The sequence below is a fragment of the Lingula anatina genome, chromosome 1, assembly GCF_051362555.1.
Source record: "Lingula anatina isolate TDL-2025a chromosome 1, LinAna3.0, whole genome shotgun sequence".
Classification (NCBI taxonomy): domain Eukaryota; kingdom Metazoa; phylum Brachiopoda; class Lingulata; order Lingulida; family Lingulidae; genus Lingula; species Lingula anatina.
Genome location: NC_141767.1, coordinates 43,560,606 through 43,580,927, shown reverse-complemented (window position 1 = coordinate 43,580,927; position 20,322 = coordinate 43,560,606). Strand labels below are relative to the sequence as shown.

The 20,322-nt window shown below is 34.8% G+C and overlaps 1 protein-coding gene across 4 annotated transcripts; it reads left to right on the top strand.

Annotated features, from left to right (window-relative positions):
- Nucleotides 1-582: 582 nt before the first annotated feature.
- Nucleotides 583-17,122, top strand: LOC106173026 (uncharacterized). Of its 4 annotated transcripts, XM_013554007.2 has the most exons (14): nt 583-759; nt 4,844-5,647; nt 8,888-9,010; nt 9,933-10,063; nt 10,341-10,450; nt 11,213-11,273; nt 11,587-11,715; nt 12,080-12,264; nt 12,657-12,793; nt 13,023-13,597; nt 14,170-14,299; nt 14,641-14,791; nt 15,269-15,538; nt 16,911-17,122. In XM_013554007.2, exons 2-13 carry the CDS (start codon nt 5,644-5,646, stop codon nt 15,522-15,524), a joined length of 1,992 nt encoding a protein of 663 aa, XP_013409461.2. In that variant the 5' UTR covers nt 583-759; nt 4,844-5,643; the 3' UTR covers nt 15,525-15,538; nt 16,911-17,122. The 4 variants fall into 4 exon arrangements, with proteins under 4 accessions (XP_013409461.2, XP_013409459.2, XP_086856373.1 ...); XM_013554005.2 differs by having other exon boundaries at nt 15,269-17,122; XM_087000247.1 differs by lacking the exons at nt 583-759; nt 4,844-5,647; nt 9,933-10,063; nt 10,341-10,450 and having other exon boundaries at nt 15,269-17,122.
- Nucleotides 17,123-20,322: the final 3,200 nt, after the last annotated feature.

The following is a 20,322-nucleotide window of genomic DNA, read 5'->3' as shown; positions in this document are numbered from 1 at the left end:
TTTAATTTTAAAAACCATGAAATGGTGTTTAATTAAATACAAAATGATTTGTTTAAGGAGGTTAGTGTTACTTAACTCAGAGTGCATTGGTACATTTTATTTTAGCCCTAGAAGTTATGTTTAAAGGCTGTGCATTTTCCAAAACGCAATTTAGTAGGGGTATCTGAGCACAATGGGAACACCTATCACATCTTCGAAGGCTTACTTCAGGCTATGCGGTCTTTCCGTGCAGTCTTCCAAATCGATTATTTATTGTACATAATTGTAGCAATGCACCGATATTCTTGACATCAATTCTACCGTGAATAAAAGATATAAGAAAAAAATCAAATTGTGTCCATATAAATTTGCTGTTCATTAGATCTACATTAGTTGTGTTGTCTACATGTTAATCTCCCCCCCTGTTTTCTTCAGAACCGTTTACGAATCGGGAAACTTCTACATGCACCAATTATTTTTTTTATAATTGACTCGCGGTATACGTTAATTTAGATTGACTGCTCAGTTATAATGTTTCACTATAGGGGTTTAAAAAAATTCTTATTTCAAAGACAAAGCGTTCTGTGTACTATTTGCACAGAAATCTTTTTTTCAGGTTTGGAAAAATCACAGAAAGTAGAAAGTGCTGAAATACACAGCGGATGTCAATTAATATTGATGTAAGCGAGTTATTGACTCGACACTTACATTACGCCTAATGCTTGCTCAACGCAGGGTGATTGTTGCTTTGTCTCCAGGCGTGTTTTTGCGACAGCAGAGGTAATTATGCGTTTTCTCTTGCCGGCGAATAATTTTCGTATCTTAACGTTGGTATTACTATAAACGAGGATCTCTTTTCACTTTTTAACGTAAACATTGACTTGACTACCGGTAGAGATGTAAACTTGAAGATAATGCCTAATGGCATGCCACAATGAACTTTTTATGCCAATTAGTTCACAACATATTTCGTTTTATCTTCCGCACTATACATGTACACCTCTTACGTATCATGATATGTACCCTCTTTTAATGCACTTATCGCCCAGCAATGCGATATTTAGGTGATGTAATAAGTAAAACTTTTTTGTACGTGTGTCTGTATTATGTACATATTGCTATCCCCTGTCTGTGTCCACATCGCTGGACAGGAGTTGAAGGAGATTTCAAAGGGGGTGGGCACGTACTTTTTTTGAAAAAGGATCCTAGATCAAATTTTGCATAAGTTCGTTTTTTTCATGTGTTTAGCACTCTTACTGTACATTTTCTATTCCATTCACTTCTCTTGTAAGTGAGCAAGTACAGAACTGTTGCATTTTCTTTCAACTCACATACTGGGATTACAGAAATATCTTTTCAGTGGGGAAAAATTATGAATATTTCCAATACATTATTTTGGAATCATTAAAATATATTTCTCTTTAGCATTTGCAGTGATTTTACTTTATAGAAAAGAACTATAAGGTAGCCTGCATTTTCAGTTTTGGTGGTACCACTCAATAGTTATAGTGTTTTAGTTTTAAGAATTTATGACTGATGAAGCATGTTTCACAGATTTTGATCTACATGAATGAAAAAATGCCACTTGATATCCTGGGCGCACCAGTAAAAGTGTCTGCTTTTCATAAAGACCTAGATGATTTCATTAGATTATCATTAAACAAAACAACGAAAGGTAATTGTTGCATTGTACATGTATGATGCAGCTGCACCTGTAACTATGGGTTCTCTTGAATCAGTTTCAAAACATCAAGACATTGTATATTTCTGTCATATACCTTTGATTCAGACCTACATGTAGTCAGAAACTTCTTTAATTATTTCCATCATGTCATCCTGATGATCATTTGTCTTTATTTGATATTGGTTGTCATCATTAATCAGTAATCACACTGGCATGTATTGATTTGACTATGTAAACAATCAATTTCTTCTTAATTATAGATCCAATATATTAGCCTTTTAGCTACAAAGCAGCCACTATTTACGGGTAGACAATGTAGACATACGGGTACATGATAATGGCTACATTCACGGAGGTCTGAATTTTAAAATCAATGTTTTTAATTAAAATCATTGATATTATTTCTCAAATATATGTGTGTATTTATGTTGCTGTTGGCATATGCACATTGCTTAATACCCAGGACATTTGCTGAATTGTGCATTTTGAAGGAAGATGATGGATTGATGAATGAACCTAACCTATCATACCCAGGTTTAATGACACATTTGGCCCATATTATAGCTTATTCATTCTCTTTGATATAATCATCATTCTGCCTGTACGAGAGCAGTGCACTATGTTGTCCTTATAACGTGTACATTATAGATAGGTTGTTGCTTGGCAAAGACAGGTTTCTTTATTGATTTCGCTGTTGGCACATTTCATATTGTGTGCTCATGATCCTTAATCTGGTGAAGTGACTATGGAACAAATATACTGTGAATTGCGGAAGAGAGAAAAACAAATGGCTCCTGGTTTTGAAACACTGCCAAGGCTGCTGTCTATACTAAGAATGAAATATGAATTTATTACAAAACTTCATGGCAACTTTAGGCTGATGGATGCCATATAAACTCATGGTGATGCTCCAGTCCAAATTTTCAAAAAATGTTATATATATGTAAAAACACACTCTCCCCCCCCCCCCCCCCCCCAAAAAAAAACAACTTACTATGCACACTTATACCTAAATCCACAAAATAAAAAAAAAAAAAGATTATTGCCATGCATCATAACTTGAACAGAATGTTCTTACTTGACTATATGGGGCATTGGCAGAGCATATGTATGTTGTAGAAGAAAGAATATACTACAGATGCTGAAATGTTATGATTCAAGTTTTATAAAACTACATGGCTGTTGGTCTTCAATTATCAACCCATACCATTATCTATAAATGTGCCATATTACTTGTTTTTACACTAAAAAAGGAATATTGAAAATAAACCTTCAATAACTGCAAAACGTACCATAGCAAGGACTGTAAACAGGCAATTTGCACGTACTAGTCCTTTATTATTATATGCACCCTGTGTGCATGTATGTTGCACACTGCCATTTTCTTTGTTTATAAGACCTGAGGGGTCCATCTCATTATAATCTTTATAACTTTTCTATCCCTTTATTGTTATCATATTTTTTATGTGGCCAATTTTATGAGTGGAAAACTGAACTGCTCTTTCTGTTCATTAGTTTGTAAGGACCCAGAGTTGTAGCTGGGAAACCAAACCATCGTAAGAGAAAGCTGCTGTTGAAAAAATATTATAAGTCAACTATATTGTTTAAGCTGCTTTGTTGATGCTTTGTTTTCTCAGCAGTATAAATTTATCTCATTTTTGTGTTTTTGTTGTATGAATAGCTATTTTATTGAATGCTGCCTTGTACATTTAAAGTCCAAAATGTAGACATCAAATACTTAAGGTCTGTCAACAGTGTAGAACTAATGGAAATGAGATTTGCAGCAGTATAATGCTATTTGTATTATTTATCCATTCTCATTTGTACTATAATGAAAGATTCAGTGGTGTTTTGACTATTTTGATGTGTAATTTTAGCTAATTCCATAGGAGAATACTTTTTGTGTAATCTGTACGAAGTGCATGTATAGCCTTATTACCCCTTGCAAGCTTTTTATTTTAATATTGTTTTGAATAATCAATTTCACCAAGGTTGTGGGTAGTTTTTGTAACATTTCTATTATCATTACAATAGTTCAAGACAGGATAAAAAACATACTGAGAAACTGACAAAAAATTGTTTAAATTGCCTGTAGTTGCTGTTCTTTTTCACCAGTTTGGTAAGCTCTGGATTGACAAATTGTATGCTATTAAATCAAAGTGATATATGACTGAGAAAATAAATCCACCTAAATTTGCCTTACAACCCAATGCCCAGGAAATGAAAATCATTGGCAGGACACTGGAGCAATTATTGTCAAGATATTGATTCTCTTTATGGGCTTGGATTTCAAAACTTAGTAGTTGCCCACACTTGGCATAAAATTGATGTTGAAAGACATGAGTACATTTATTTTATTTATTTTGTGCAAATGGATGAAATGCCTCATGTTAACTTTTCACGCCTTATGAGAAATGAAATGGTTATTGCCAATAGGAGAGTTACATTTTTAAGTCTTGAATATGAATCAATAATTATCATGGATATTTTTATAGTTGAAAGAAATTAGAGGGTTGAATTTTTGCAAGGTATCAGAACAAAATAAAAGTTGATATTAAAATGTATTTGTCCTGTTAAAGTAAAAGGATACATTGCAAAATTTCGTCAGTTTATAAAATTTTCTCAGTGATTTTTTTTTGAAAACAGTTTTGCAAGGTAGAATTTCTTTTGTCTCATAAAAACTAAGTAAAGCACATCCTTTTGATTTAGTTGTAACTTTCAATAAACTGATTAGCATTTACTTTATGTATTACGTACAGTACCTACACTGTCTTAGGTAATAGTACATTTGCACCAAGACATCCTACTTTTTATGTGTAATTTTTTGTAATGCGAAAGTGGTGAAATAACATGACACATAATACAGTCTAATTTGTTTGTATGCAATTGTATAAGCTTAACCTCACTTTTATGTAGAAATGCACCTGTTTTAGCTGTTGTCCCACTTTGCCAATGAATGTTTATTTTCATAACAGAAATGTTCCTTTGTCTGAAATATAGACCTAAAGATAGATCAAAATATTCAGTGCTGTGCCATGTATAGACTGTTTGTTCTGTTGCTCTTGGTTAAAGCAACTAGTGAACTGTGCTTTGAAGCACAGGGAAAATATTTGTATTTGAGCTTACATTAAGCATATTGTTGTACTGCGATTATAATACACTGTCTAAATATTCTTTCAGGTGAGCAAAATTCTATAGCTGACATCTTCATAAATGGTGGACTTTACAGCGACCAAGACTGCCCAGAAGGTTATTAATTAAAGTACAATGCTGGGCTGAGGCAATGCTGAACCTTTTTTTGGTGGAAAGTGTTGAAATTGTTGAGCACTATCAGTCTCAATATGAGCTGAAGGTATTCTTCAAAGTGTAAGCTTCTGGAGATTACAAAGATATCAAATATCAGGCACAGCTACCTAGATTGTCATGTTGGGAATGATGTACTGTGCCCAGAATGATTGCTGACATTGCTTTTCAAGACAGATACCACAGTGAACTGGTGAAGCACCATCAGCCTTCCTACAGATATACAGTAGGAGTAAAAAAACGAGCTACTACTGGATCAGACAATTGGTATTCATGCAGACAGCTCATGGTAGCCCTTAAAATTTAGTGCCTAAATTATAATGCTGTAATGCATCACATGTGTGGCAGTTCCACACCCAACAGGTGATTCTGAGGCAAGTCAACTAAATCAACAAGCTGAAACATTCATTTAGATTGAACCAAAGGAGAGTGGGCATTGCAAAACATAATTTATAGTACTCATAGGTCACCAATATGTACGTTCCTTCGGTAAAAGATATATGATATACGTTACTGAAGAGGTTGCAGGATGTGAAGTGTCACTAGAATCTACAGAAGGAGAAATTGGATATGATGAGAACCCTAAGCTCTGAGTATTTGATGCCTTGACATTGTAAGTCCTCATGCAGATGACATTGATTTCTGCCTGGTAACAGCAAGCAGGAAGGTATTGTGTCATGGGTGAGTACTGTCTTGTTTTTCTCTACAGTGGTTTTGATCATGATCATGTACTGGTAGGTCAATGATCTATGGCTATCAGAGTCATTGTCATAAAGATAGATGTCAGTGTCAGTGTTAATTAAGATATTGCTCTCCAAGCTTAAGATTCAACCCGATACCTTGTGTTTTGTACACTTTGAAAACCTGTGATATGAGATGTGTGAATGGAGTTTGGCATTGAATCATTGTAGATAGTCTGCCTGTACTAGTACCAACAGGGAAAATTGTACAAATGTTGAATCCAGTCTGTTTTATGCAGTGCATGTATCTTATTATAATAATAGATTAATAAAAGTGCAGGTTCAAATAAATTTACATAAGTATATTCACATGTACATGCCTAAAAACTGACTCTCCTAGACTATTTTAAGTGCTTCTTGTCATGCATGCAAACTCTCTTGTTCAAATATGGAGGTAAGGAATAATCATAACAAAATGCACTCACATAGAATTAATGCTGTTAAAGACAGCTAGACTAGATAAAAGACTTTGGATGCTTCTGCCAGGTCTGACATGTATTTTGCAAAACATATTCAATAAAATTATTACACAGTAATAAGATATTAGGCTTGACACACATATCATATACACAATATCTTGAGTAGAGATATGTTAGGTAGAAATTTTCCTCTGATGAAGGCATGATAATACCGAAAATCATATTTAAAAAGGTTTTTAATTATTTATATATTCACTTCCTCTATCCTACCATTGATCATATGAAAACTGTATCTGCTGCATTTAACATTTAGGAATGTACTTTTCTACAAGTGATTTAAGTCCAAAATAAGACATACTTGATCATACCAACAGGATGAACAAAGTTATATTATGTGAGAGTGCTATTTTTAATCACACACACACACACTCACCGTACACTCTTATAATACCTGCCAATTAGGTAACCTAACTTGCACATGCATTCCTGGAAGAACAAGACAGTCACATAAAAATAGACTGAAAAGCATTTAATTGTCAGCTAAATATAGCCACTGCAATATTGGTATGACATTTGGCATTACTATAGTTACTCTTTAAGCTAATAAACATGAATCAACTTCACACAAACACTCATTTTTGTTACCATGGCATTTATTTCAGTAAAAAAACATTTTTTTACAATGACATACTAAAACCTAACAATATATATTTGCTACATGTGCTAAAACTGTAACATAAAAATAACAATAGGTTTATGTACTAGCACACAAAAATTGTGCTCAGACACTATTATGATCAAGGTGTATAAATCAATTACTTGATTTGATGATGGGGTGGTTGGTTTGAATATTCTTTCATTCCAATAATAATCTAATGAGCCATATTCTCTAATAAGTATATATAAACAGGTGTACACATGAACAAGAAAACAAAAAAAAATCTTAAAACCTTAACAAGTACATCTTTTAAGGCAGTTGTAAAGTGCAGTTCATGAAAAAACAATTAGTATATCATATTTCATTTTTTTGAATAAGGACTTTCATGACAGTCATGATTTATAATATCAATTTGAAAGACATACTCAGGTTATTAAATATCACTTCATAAATGTACATGCTCTGATAAAGATGACAGCTATTGAATGTGAAACTGTCCTGTCTTGGGCATTTGAGGTTGTTATATGCAAGCTATGGCCTGGGAAACCAAAAAAGTAAACATTACCTAAAACCATCAATAAACCAGCACAATGACTTGTGATGTTTTCCAAAGCCTTCCTAATTATTGACTCTACTAATGGAAGCATTGAAATGATGTCTTTGGCATGCAGTAGAACACAATGGTAAAAATATATGCTCTGGAATAATATTAAACCTATGCTTGATTTATTTTAGTACTTGACTTGGATATATATATATATATATTTATATTTATTTGTCTAAAGTTAAATAGTAGGGTAAAATGTTAGGTTAAAGATGTTGTCATTTGAGAAGGGCTTTAATTAAATCACTTCATTATGGTCAGTGGCATACAAAAGTTTTCAACTATCAAAAATTGTGTGCAATATGGAAAAGACATTCTAACCCTGTCTTGAATGTTTGGCAACATGTTTGAATGGCAGGGAGCCAGGTATCCAGCTCACAAATCCCATACTTAAGCTAACGCATTTACTTGTGCTCATAAGATTAACACCATGCTACTGTAACATTAATAACTTCCTGTTGTTGATGGTAAATTTGTTATGGAAAAAATTAATATACATGACGTACCATATTAAATAGGGTTCCTGTGATCTAACAAGATGTATTCATTCAGTTTTTGTTTTAATATTGGCTCGGGGTCATTTCTTTCTGTGCTATGAATTTTGTTATTTGGTTTTCCCCCCATGTCAGAATACATAAATATGCCCACCTGATGTTACAGTTACATCCATCTCAGGGGTGGATTCATGATTATTTGAAGGGGGTCTGCAAATGCGAAACCAACCCTCTCCCCCCACACCACCACCACTTGGTATGGGGTTTGGGGCCCGCTGAAGGGCCCTGAAAAATTTTGGTATTTTAGAGGGCGAACAATGTCATTTGGTATGGTTTAGAACTATGATTCAGCTATAGTTAAAATTCTGATTTCAAGAGGGGACCAGAAAGCGAAGGGGGGGGGGGTCAGGACCCCCTTGACCCCCCTCTAAATCTGCCACTTCATCTTCAACTTTGAGCAGTGCTGGCTGGATTGAAGCCTTTCTTTCACACAATGCAAATAGTTAAAGGTAGTGAAATTCATTCTATATAAAAAAAAGAAAAACTCTTGATAAGCATTCTTTGATTATGACTGTTTGTACTTAGACCAATAAGATTGTTGTTGTGGTCAGAAAAAATATATTAAGTCTGCACTAGGCAGGCCTGTAGCCAATAGTATCAAAGGAGTGGGAGGACTTTTTTCTGAAAAAGTGGACCTGTTAACACCCTTAGTTGACCCAGGTTAAGGAATATATTGTAGAACCTAGGTCAAAAATGGATGCAGAGCAGACATTTTCCAGCCAAAAGGGTCATTCTTTCAAACTCCCTGTACCCCATCCCCTTTCTGGCCTACTAGGACAGCAAATAATTAATAGAATTGAACTTCAAGTAAATATGGTAAATACGGGCAATGATATTACAGATTTAAAAGGATATAAAGAAATATGTTTATATAGTATACTATGTGACTGAATTAGATACAGTGAGTTGGTACATTGTCAGTTTATGATACTGGTCATATTTTCAGATGATGCTGATGTAGATAGGAACAGTCCCAGTGCCCATGTGGCTGCTGCCCAGGGGGATGTGAACACATTGGTGTATGCCATACAGCAAGATCCCAGCCTGCTGGAACAACAAGATGCTGATGGTAAGATGAGAAGCAGAAAAAAGCATGCCAATAGAAGTAATTAACTCATTAAAAATTATAAGTATGGGTAATATAACCTCACCCCATCCCTTAAATTTTCCCTTAATGTTACCAAGTATCAATGAAAAATATTATCACTACCCCCAGGGACAGCCCTACCCCCGTTGCATTAAAATTCCTATAACATTGTTCCTTTGTTTAGACCATGAATTTTTCCCATTATTTTGGTCAAAACTTAGTATATTTTTGTCAGTGTAAGTGGGTGGGAGGCCCGTGTACCCTTTTACAGGTTGACTAGATATCAGAGACAAGGTAAACTCCACAGTTGGCTCTTTCACATTCAGAAGAGCATGCTTAACAAGTTCCTTATTGATTTGGTACATATTTGGAACAATTAAAAGAATTAATTCATCTGGAATGCCTAGGGTACTGAAGCTTTTTTTATTGATTTTTGTAGTCACCAGGGCTACATGTGTAGTTTAAAAAAGAAATCAATTAGATTCTTCACAAATCTAACCATTGCCTGTTGGTTTCAGTGCAAACAAAGTACACAAATTGTTTAAAAAGAAAAAATTGATTTTAGAAATAATCATTATCATTATGCCAAGTACCCAGATAGGATGACATTTCAAGTGTCAGATATCGGAGATATGCATATCTACCATGTTTAAACCCTTTCGAAGGTCTTTGGGTAGATTTTATTTCTAAGATCCAGATATTGTGCAAAAAGTACTGACATTTGGCCAGACAAAATTGATAAGTTGGTTAATGAGCAGTGAACTTATGATGTTGAACAGGCATAGCAGCTAAATAATAGGGTTGGTCGTTTTTTATTAATTTTTTTAATCTTAGGAGAAATAAATCTTAAATCCTCAGTGTGAATGGTTTTTGAGTATATAATTTGGTGTATCCATATATCCAGGTCTTACCCCTTTGGCCCATGCTGTCCTTAGCAACCAACTCCAGACAGTAAAAATTCTGGTGAAGATGGGTACCTCCATTAATGTGGTAGATAATGTAGGAAGGACATGCCTGGCCATGGCAGCATATCAGGTATGCCTGTTACATTCAGATGTGGTAAGATTATATACATTTTAAGATGATGTTTACAAATGGAGTTTATTTTATAATGCCACCTGTTGACACAAGTTGTATATTTACATGGCACAAAACTTATTCAGCAAACTATTATACAAAGCATAAAGCTAGGTATGTGATTTAAAAAAAGTTTGCTTTTGTAATTATATTATACAACTTATCCTTAAATATGGGTAATTGTTGGTCATTCTATCAGTAAAGGCTTATCTTATTTACTCACTGTTTTTTTAAGGGCTGGTATGATGGTGTTCGTTTCCTACTTCACCATGGAGCCAAGCAGAACATATTTGACAAGTCTGGGAGAAGCCCATTACATGCATCAACATATGATTCTGAAACTAGGTGTGCAGAATTTTTTTAAACCTTCATCCCCTGAAGTTTGTGGAGTAAAGTTTTGTGTGGAAACCTTGACATAATGACCAAAGGTTTTTTATAAATTGAGTGGAAGCTTTCAAAATGCTGTTTAGAAATCAACAATTAATAAATGTACTTAATTTAAGGTTAACCTATTTAACGTTGCATTACTACTTTTATTCTGCTGACCATTCAAAATGCTTATGAAACTTATGGGCAGACTATTTGAAAAAAATGTACAAGATAATAAATGTAGCACAACCCAAGCTGTGTATCAAAATAAAGTCCAAATTTGTTGCATATTGAAATGATGAAATATTTTTGGTGCCATTGTAGCAAGAATGGATTAAGGTAAAAGGTGTGGGATATTAGATTTTTAGTGATGATTTTGTTGTCATTTATTTATCTTCATATTTATTTTCACAGATATATGCATTTTCCATCACATTTTTTGACAGAAGGACTGCATGCATTTTACACTTTCACTTTTGTGCATATTCTGAAGATTTAAATTACTCTTTATTTATTTATTTATTTATTTCAATTGGGGTGTTATTTATAATTTTATCAAGTAAAATGTATTTTTATAAGAGTATAATATGATATTATGCAGTTAAAAATATATTGTAAAACTACCAGTTTGTCATACTTGTGGGTATATCCAATAGATTTTAACACTAGGCAACTGTTTTCTGTTTTCCATGAATTTTCAATAATGTACAAAGACTGTTTCTTCTGCATCTTTTTCAGAACAATGGGACTACTACTTCAGAACCTAAGTAAAGCTGAGATCAATCAAAAGGACAATGAGGTGAGCTTTTCAAGGTATCGCAGTGGCAGATGAGGAGATTCTTTTGCTTTTGCTTAAATGTTTTTTTTTAATCAACTTTGAGCGAAAAAGAGAAAGTGAAGGTTTTGTCTGGAAACAAATTATCTGAGTTACAAAAACAAAAATATGTCTATGCTTGACATTATACTACTTCATTATACTACTTTGTTACCACATGTATGTCTAGAAAAAAGTATTAATTGTCAATAGTGTGCCTAGAAAAAATTGTCACATACATTAGCACTTCCAATGCTTTGAAAAATATGTACTGAACAAACTTCCTGATGTATTCCAGGGAATGTCAGCACTCCACTGGGCTGCCTTTCACAACCGTCCAGACCATGTGCAATTACTTGTCTTGAAAGGTGCTGATGTGTTTGCAAAGGACATGGATGGCAAAACTGCACTGCACTGGGCTGCACAGGTATATGTACTAGTACTTAGGGGAAAGGAAATGGCAATTGCCATTTTTTCATAGATTGAACTTCTCCTTGTGAAAATGTCTACCATGAATGAGGATAGATTTGGTTTTGAATTAAATTCATTGTATGCCATGGACCCTCCCCAACCTCTATATGCAGTTTGCCAGACATTAGAAATTTAGACAAAAATGTACTTGTTTAACAAATTATTTCAATCTGAAGTAAAAGAGTTTAAAGAGTACAATGTGGAGAAAATATAATACAGCATTTACTACAAATGTTGAATACCTGGCAATTTACTGTTGACAGTCTTCTGAGGATCCCAATTTAAGTTGTTATTAAATCAATTTTTTTCTTTCTTACCAGAATGGCAGTGTGTCTTGCATAACTGCTCTGCTTAGGTCACAGAATGCTAACAAACTGATCAACATGGTGGACGGGTCGGGGAAGACCGCTGTCCACTTTGCGGCTGCTGCTGGACACTATAAAGTCATCCGTGAACTGGCAGGGACAGCAGGGTGTCAGCTGGAGACTTTGGATCCTGATGAGAGGTGGGGTGATTTTGACTTCAGATGGAATTCAGTGGGCTGCAGAATGATTGGGGGATGCATGTACTTTGGTTTTCTTACCACTACAAATGCTCTATTTTATAAAAAACGTATTAAGCAGGAGTGGGTTCAGGAGCTGAAGAATGAATAAAATAAAATAAGTATATATCCTTGCCCTCCTCCCCTGAATCTGTCACTGTGTCTGATTGGTTCAGTTAAAGTCTTTAAAAATGCTAATTCTATATTTGAAGGCAGTGCAGAGTTTGATGTCATTGCAACATTTCATGTTACTCATGGCACAGGTCGTATATATCACTGAAAATTAATCACATTGCTTCAAAAGACCTATTTAATTTTTCAAAAAGTAAAATTGTTATGAAATATATTTCATATAGAACTCCAATTCACTGGGCAGCAGCCACTGGACAATCCAAATGTGTGGCCACTTTACTCAAGCTTGGTGTAAATGCCAATGTCCATGATTGTGATGGAGCAACACCTCTAGAATATGCTAGACAGTGTGGACATGAAGGTAAAACAACCCTTATTTCTGTATAAGAAAGACTGGTTTAATTTTCTGAGGTTAAATTTGACTGTATCTTTACAGTAAAGAAAATCACATTATTGTGTCAAGGCCGCAAATGCTAATATTTTGATGATTAAAATGTAAAAGGATTTTAAGAGGTATTGAAAATATGCATCTATCAACTGATTCTGACAGCCAAATAAGTATTTTAAAAATACTGATTTTGCCAATTCAGAATGTGTACGTTTACTGGAATACAGAGTTATAGCAAGTGATAAGAAGAAAATGAAAAGCACAGGAAAGGAACAAAAGACATCGAGCGAACAAAAATTGAATGTAGCCAATAAGAGTGGACATTCCAAAAATCCATTTGGATTTATAGTGGATTTTTTCAAAAGTAAAAGTTCATCAAAAGAGGAGCAAGATATTTCATCAGAGAGAGTGAGTACAGTGGCTAATTCTCCAGATTTTGATGAAAGTGAAGGAAGTGGAACAAGTACACTTGAGTCAGGAGATTTTCAAAAGCAGAATGACTATGGAGGAACATCCCTTAAATCAAATAAGGATAGTGGACCTGCAAGTGTGTCAGAGAATGCATATAATCAAAATAATAGTGATAATGGCCAAGTTCCAAAAAGAGAGAAAAACTCAAAGGGCAAAATTGTTAACAGTGACAGACAGTCATTACCTGTGCCTTTACTCCGTCATCACCATACTCAGCAGATGCCAGCTGATGCAGAATTCATACTGGGGTTACAACTCGGCTATACAAACCTCTCTGCCCGGTCAGACACACCTAAGAGTCAGATGGTTAGTATGTTATTTTCAGTGTTATTTTTAAACTTGTTGTACCTGGAATGGATATCTTGAGATCACCTGAAATTGTTAAATTGGGAGATTGGAGGACGGGGGGGGGGCAAGGATAAAAAAATTTCCCTTGCTTTATTTGGTAAATATGAAGTAGACAGGACTATTTTGCTATGATATGCTGGGCACAGGGGTGGAAAACTTTCTTGGTTTTGTCTTGTTTTACTGATTATATTGTTGGGATGGAGAAAGGGGAGAAGAGGGTACCTCAGAAGCTCAGGGAGGGTCAAAGAAATCCATTTACTAATCTGTAAAGACCAGGCAAAATTGTAAATTGTTAAGTTCGCTGATCTTATTTATTAAGAATAGGCCATAAACCTTTACTTTACCTTTTTGATAATTTAAAAGTGATCAGTTCATCAGTAAGAAAAAACTAAGATTAACAAAAAGTTTTGTTGACGGTCTTATTCTGGACTTCAGAAGGGAAAATGTTTATGTCACTTTGCCTCAGTGCTTTTATGTGTCATGTGTCATCTTGTTCCATTATATGCAGCATTAATATTGGTCTCTTTCAGAGTTCAGTCTCCGATGGAGCATTACTACCATTACGCACTCCAGGTCAGTATGCTCTGTCACCTGTCCCCTCTCTACCTCCCAGCAGGGAATACCAGTTGGCACCTATTAAAGGAGCTAAACCTAAACTTGGTAAGTGCATGACTCTGTGTAGCATATTCCTTTACAAAAAAAATAATTTCAGAGCAGTTAATTTACTGTTCACAGTATTGGAATGCTTTGTGGGTGATAGTCTGTATTTCAGGTTATCATTTTGACATACAAAAAAAAATATATATATATGGAAAATGCTTAATTTGCAAAAAGAAGCCGTTATGATTGATGTATTATAATAGATTGATCATTTACATAAAATTAACTGATGTCCCTTTTTTTATGAAAACTTTATTAAATTACAGGATTCTTTCTGTTGTGTATAAGTTAAAACCGAGCTTTGTTAATATAGATTTGGAAGATATTTTGTTTAAACACAGGGGCCTCCTACCCTCCTCCAAACATGAATAATAGGGTAGCATCCCTGAGTCATGAAGCTGGTTTAGGAAGACCACCAACGCCACCATCCTGGGATAACAATTTGAAACCACAAAACAGGCATATTAAATCTAAGAGTATGCCAGAATCTAGGTAACATATTATTGTTCATTGTGTTTGGTGCATTGCATGTGACATTATTAGGATAAGTTGTGTTGGATGTGACATTTTGGTGCTAGTATTGGATGTCACAGCAAATGCAGCCAGTGTCATTATTCTTGTTTGAGAAATTATATACATTTTTTTCGTAATTTTGTATAGCTTGAACCAGTGACCTTTATGTCTTGTGAATATATATGTCAGGCAAGTCATCTTTCTAACTTTAGAGTCATAGGTGGCAGAACTAAGGGGCATGATTTGGCCTTATTCAGGGGCGGATTTAGGCCGTCTTCTGGGCCTTCCAGAAGACGGTCAGATTTTCAGGTTTACATAGATAGGTATGTAATTTTTTCTGTTGGAAGACGGTCAAAATTGGAGGATTGATCAACAAAGATAATTTGGAAGACTGTCAGAAAATAGCTCTGGATCCGCCCCTGTTATTAACAGAGCATGTTATTCACCCTTTTTCAGCCTTGCTATTGATGGCTTCAAGCCCAAGGAATGGGGGACAGGTCCTCAGGATGGCTATCACAAGCATAAAAAACACAAAAAGAAAAAGCAACAAAGAGCACTTAATGTAACAGAACAAGATCATGGTACCAAACTTGAAACTATAGATTTGTCTTCAGACAGGAGAAAGGAACATCAGAAACAGTCAAACAGAAAAGATGTTGATATGGAATCATATAAGAAATTGGACAAAAGTATTCAGAATCTTCTGCATTAATGAATACATCCAAGGTAATTTATAATAATGAATTTGTTCTTTGGTTGATAGATTTAGAGAACCAAGCCATTTCAGAACAATTCAAGTTCCTGTGGAGTTGTTTTTAATCAAAGCCAAGTGCTGTTGGCCACTTGAATCAAATGATTATCTTATTAATTATTCAATAATTCTTTTGTACAGATTTTTGGTTTTTGTAAAATGGTGTCTACCGTAAATTTAACAGTTGTTGCCTTGTTTATTAATGTTATGTTAAAATCTAATATTATACATATTAAGATGGAATTGATAAAAGTCATAACTTTTTGTCCTGTGGTGTATTTTTTAATTTTCTTATCAGTTTTAGCTATATGTGCAATACAGCACATTACAGAGAAGAGTAATGGATCTTTATAAGTAAACACATGCAAGTGAAGCAAAGTTTTAGTTTTTGCCTGTTTATTTCAACTGCCCTTATTGCCTTATTTATTTAGGGTAGGTGTGCCTGTGTCAGTAGGATAAAAAAGAATACTGAACTTAGAATTTTTAACCTCTCAAAATCTAGTATTGGGAACTGCAATGTATTTAAATGGATACATAGCTCCATAATGTCACCAAGTCCTACAGCATAATATTGCCACAGAAGTTTTGACTCCATAACAACAGGATCTACGTGTAGCTTTTGGTTGAAAAATGATGATCCAAATTAAACACACTGTGCCAGAATCAAGGCTTTTGAATGATGACCTCTTTCTTGACTGCAGTGTCTATCCAGTTTATGATTATATTTTTTTATCAGGGTGTCACAACATTCTATATCATAAAGGTCATATGAGAATATATATATATTTTTCGGACTTGTGTCATTTGAATTGTTCAGTTTTATATAACAAGTGCTGAGATGAATGTTTAATGCGGCTATTGAGAATATATACATATGATACATATGTACATTTGTGTGTATATATTACGTGATTTGTTGCACTGTATATCTTTGGATGTAAAACTGTTAATATTCACCATATAATTGGACATAATTTATTTAAGAATGTATAAAAGGCATTCCACCCATTGTGTGCAAAAGCTCTAGAATTTATGTTCGATAAAATTTTCATACAAAATGGCATTTGAAAAGTCCTGACTTCTTGTTGAATGGGTGTCATTTTATGTACCCATGTTATTCCAGTGCTGCATGTTGTCATACATTCTAAGTAACAGTAGTGCAATATTTTCACAGCAATATCCATGACATGATCCATCAGATCAGGAAGTATTTATTTTGCATCATGCAACATTCTATATGTACTTCATGCCATTGTTAACATATACTAAAATACAGTATTCAATATTGATATAACTGTAATTGATAGAAAATTAACTTTTGATTTTTTTTCTTTTGTTTGACAACAGGAAAAAACAAGTATGGCAGGCATTTCTGTTCACTTGTTTACTAAGACATGAAGTTGGCAAAAGACTGCATTACAGAGAGAATCCAAGTTTTCTTTACAGAAGAGTGAAGTGTTGTTGTTGTTTTTTATTTTTAATTGCGAAATACAGTGACCTCTTGTATTGAAATTATAGCTTCCAGTCATATATTGGAAAGAATAAAGAACTAAATTTCATGAGACTTATTCAAGCTTTTTACTTATTTCAAAATTATCCCAACTCTCTCTAAATATAGTTTTCTTTATTTTCCAATAATTCACCATATAATTTCCAATAATGGAAAGTTTTCATTGTATATGTTAACCAAGTTTAAAGATAAATGTGAAATCCAATGTAAAACTGAATTGATATGTGAAGAAAGTGGTCTATACAACACAAGTAAGGGTGTCATATACTAACTGTATATTGTATGTAGATGCCATACGACTTGTAAACAGGAGACGTACAATGTGTGACGTGCTTCACAGCAGATATCAACATGTGGTATGTATCTCATCTTCATTTATTCATACACTGTAATATTACATAACCATGGCAACATTTAATCAAGAGAAGCCACATAATGAATTTGAAAAAAGAAGCATAAATATGGTTTGACAGCTATAGGTGAACAGTCAAACGCTGTAAGTGTCTGTATATAAAATAGACATACTGACTATGCAAAGAGACTTGTGTCAAGTGAAACTTGGACACATCATTAACCACGTGATGGTTCAGTGTAAATTAATGAGCAGCTGTTGTCTCGTTGTGTTGTGCAATCCTTGGAGGATGCATAGATTAACTTTTAACATGTAGAATCTATACAGAATCATTTATCAATATCAATATTGAAAAATTGCTGATGCTTATGCAGCAGTAGTAGTAAAGAACATTTTACTGGTCAGAACAAAATGCAATCAAGGAAGGGACGCTGTTGTCACCATCGGCAGTTTCTATGTCCATATCAATTACTGAGGTTATAACAGAAAGGAAAGTATTCATGAAGCATCATCGTTTGCCAAATTATTACAGGGGCTGATTTCAAAGAGCTGAAGATCACAATGTCACAACCTATGTCACACAGTGTTATGTAATACTATACTTAATAAAAACTGACTTAACAAGATTTTCAGATTTAACATCATACGAAGAACAATCTCACTGAAGGTGCACTAAATGCAACAAATTTAGGTTAAAATGCATACTGATACGTATTTTGGTTTACATGGCTTAAGGTAACCAGAGCAGATATCAATACAATTTTTCACAGAAGTCCCAAGCTAGTGTTGGCAGGGGCGGATCCAGGATTAGTTGAAGGGTGGGGGGGGGGGGCGTTTTTTAGGAATGACAGGTCTCGGATGTGAAGCCAACCCTTGCCCCTTTGGTGTTTTGGAGGGCAAACGGTGTCATTTGGTATGCTTTAGAACTGTGATTCAGCTAGTCAAAATTCCAATTTCAAGGTTACAAGAAAGATGTTTTTGGTGTAATTATTTTTTTCAGAAACAGAAGGGGGGTCAGGACTGCCCTGACCCCCCCCCCCCTCTAAACCCGCCAAAATAAATGAATGATTTGTCCCAGAATACAAAGTTATTTCAATACAATCCTAGGCTAGCACATGAAACTTTTCCTAAAATGTGGTAATGGAATATACAACAGTTTCATATAGCACTGATATATCATCTTCAATACCTCCCAGCACATTCTGCCTTTAACAGGAAGATTGTTAGTACTAGATGTTATTGTTAATATAGATGATTCTTTGGATTAATGATGTATATTATGATGTATAGCAACAAGAAAACATTAAAAAGCCTACAGTGCACACTTAGCAACTTGTTGGTAATAACGGCTATGCTACTACAAGACAACTGAATAGATAAAAACAGTAAAATTTCTTCCAAGATCCCAAGTGAGTATTTGGAAGAAAAAAATGAGGATTAGATGACAAATGCCTGTGTCCTTAAATGAAATCTATGGAAATAGGATGACACTGATGGAATGTAGCAAATCTCAAAAGAGACTTTTTTTAGGAAACGCATACATCAAATACTGTACATCTGCCCAAAGTCACATATGAACCCTAGACTGGGGGTTTGTGCGCATATTGGTGTAAATATTTTTGTACAGTTATAATCAATTGTCTCCTGTATAAGCGTAAGAATTTACGCTTTTAGTCATATTTCCCCCAGGCTGATAAGATAAAAATATACATTCTTTTTTTTGGTTGAAGAAACATATGCCCTTGAGCTAATTATCCTTCAGCGTGGACTGCGGTGTAAACTTCTCATGTTCTCCCTGTTCACATTCCGCACAGTATTTCACAACTCTAGTAAGAAGAATCACAGTTACAAGTACGCCCAACTAATGTGACATAATTCTCAAACTAAGGAAATAATTTGAAGTGTTTACATTTATAGACGAAGGCTTTTACTTTTTAAAGTTACTTTACTGAATGATCCATTACCGTTCATCAATGCACAAGGTGTCGTCCCCGTTGTCCATCTTCTAGCCACTCTATGGGCCAGCGATACTGTCTTTTGAGTAAATTCAGTAATTTTAGTCTCTGAGTGGGCAACTAATCTGGAAAATGGCAGTAAAATATAAACTCAGGAAAAAGGATTGCAAACAAATATCTGATCGCAAAAAATGATGTCGTGATTTATATTGCTTAAAAAACACCCTTTGCTGCGTGCATCATTCTAACATCATATATGCGCCCAGAGCGGCACATAGCCTACACATTTGCTTGGCAACCAGTCTCTAACTTCTGTAATTTTTAGCTGACCATCTTTGGTTTCCTATACAGAGCTAGGATCCACTGAACAATTTGGCCAAATCATGAACAAAATTATCTAATAATTTTAGCTGACCTATAATTATCTAATAATTTTGACCATGTTAAGTCACTATGGTGTTGGCCCTTATTCCCCCCCCCCCCCCCCCCCAACATTTTCGTTTCTAGAATTTGACCTGTTAACGCCACTCGAACCCAAACCAGTACGTATCTAATGGGGGAGGTATGGCGGACTCTTTGGTGTGCGGATCATTCCCTTCTGGAAACGGCACAGCTAGGCAAATTGATAATGCAGCTAGGTTGCCAGTAAACTATGGCTCTGTTCTCACAACTTTTAGATCGATCTATCACCGCGGGGAGTCTCACTAGATTACTGTCAGATAATCCCCCTTAAGTGTCCGTCCCCGCCTACTACAAGCTTTAAGGGGTAATTAACTTTCGTGTCCGCCCGGCTGACAGCTATTTAGCGTGAACCCCCAGGGAGTTAGGTCGATCCAATGTAGGTCGATCTAATCTATGAGAATGGGGTGCAAGACACTGAGTGTGATTATGTTCTGAATCGCACGTCAATATGAATAACAAAATAAACCGAACTGAAAAACC

Excerpts from the sequence above, each read along its gene's own strand:
- LOC106173026 (XM_013554007.2), top strand. Across the intron at positions 10,064-10,340 it reads TGGCCATGGCAGCATATCAG|GGCTGGTATGATGGTGTTCG; the intron begins GTATGCCTGTTA and ends TGTTTTTTTAAG. Across the intron at positions 12,265-12,656 it reads ACTTTGGATCCTGATGAGAG|AACTCCAATTCACTGGGCAG; the intron begins GTGGGGTGATTT and ends TATTTCATATAG.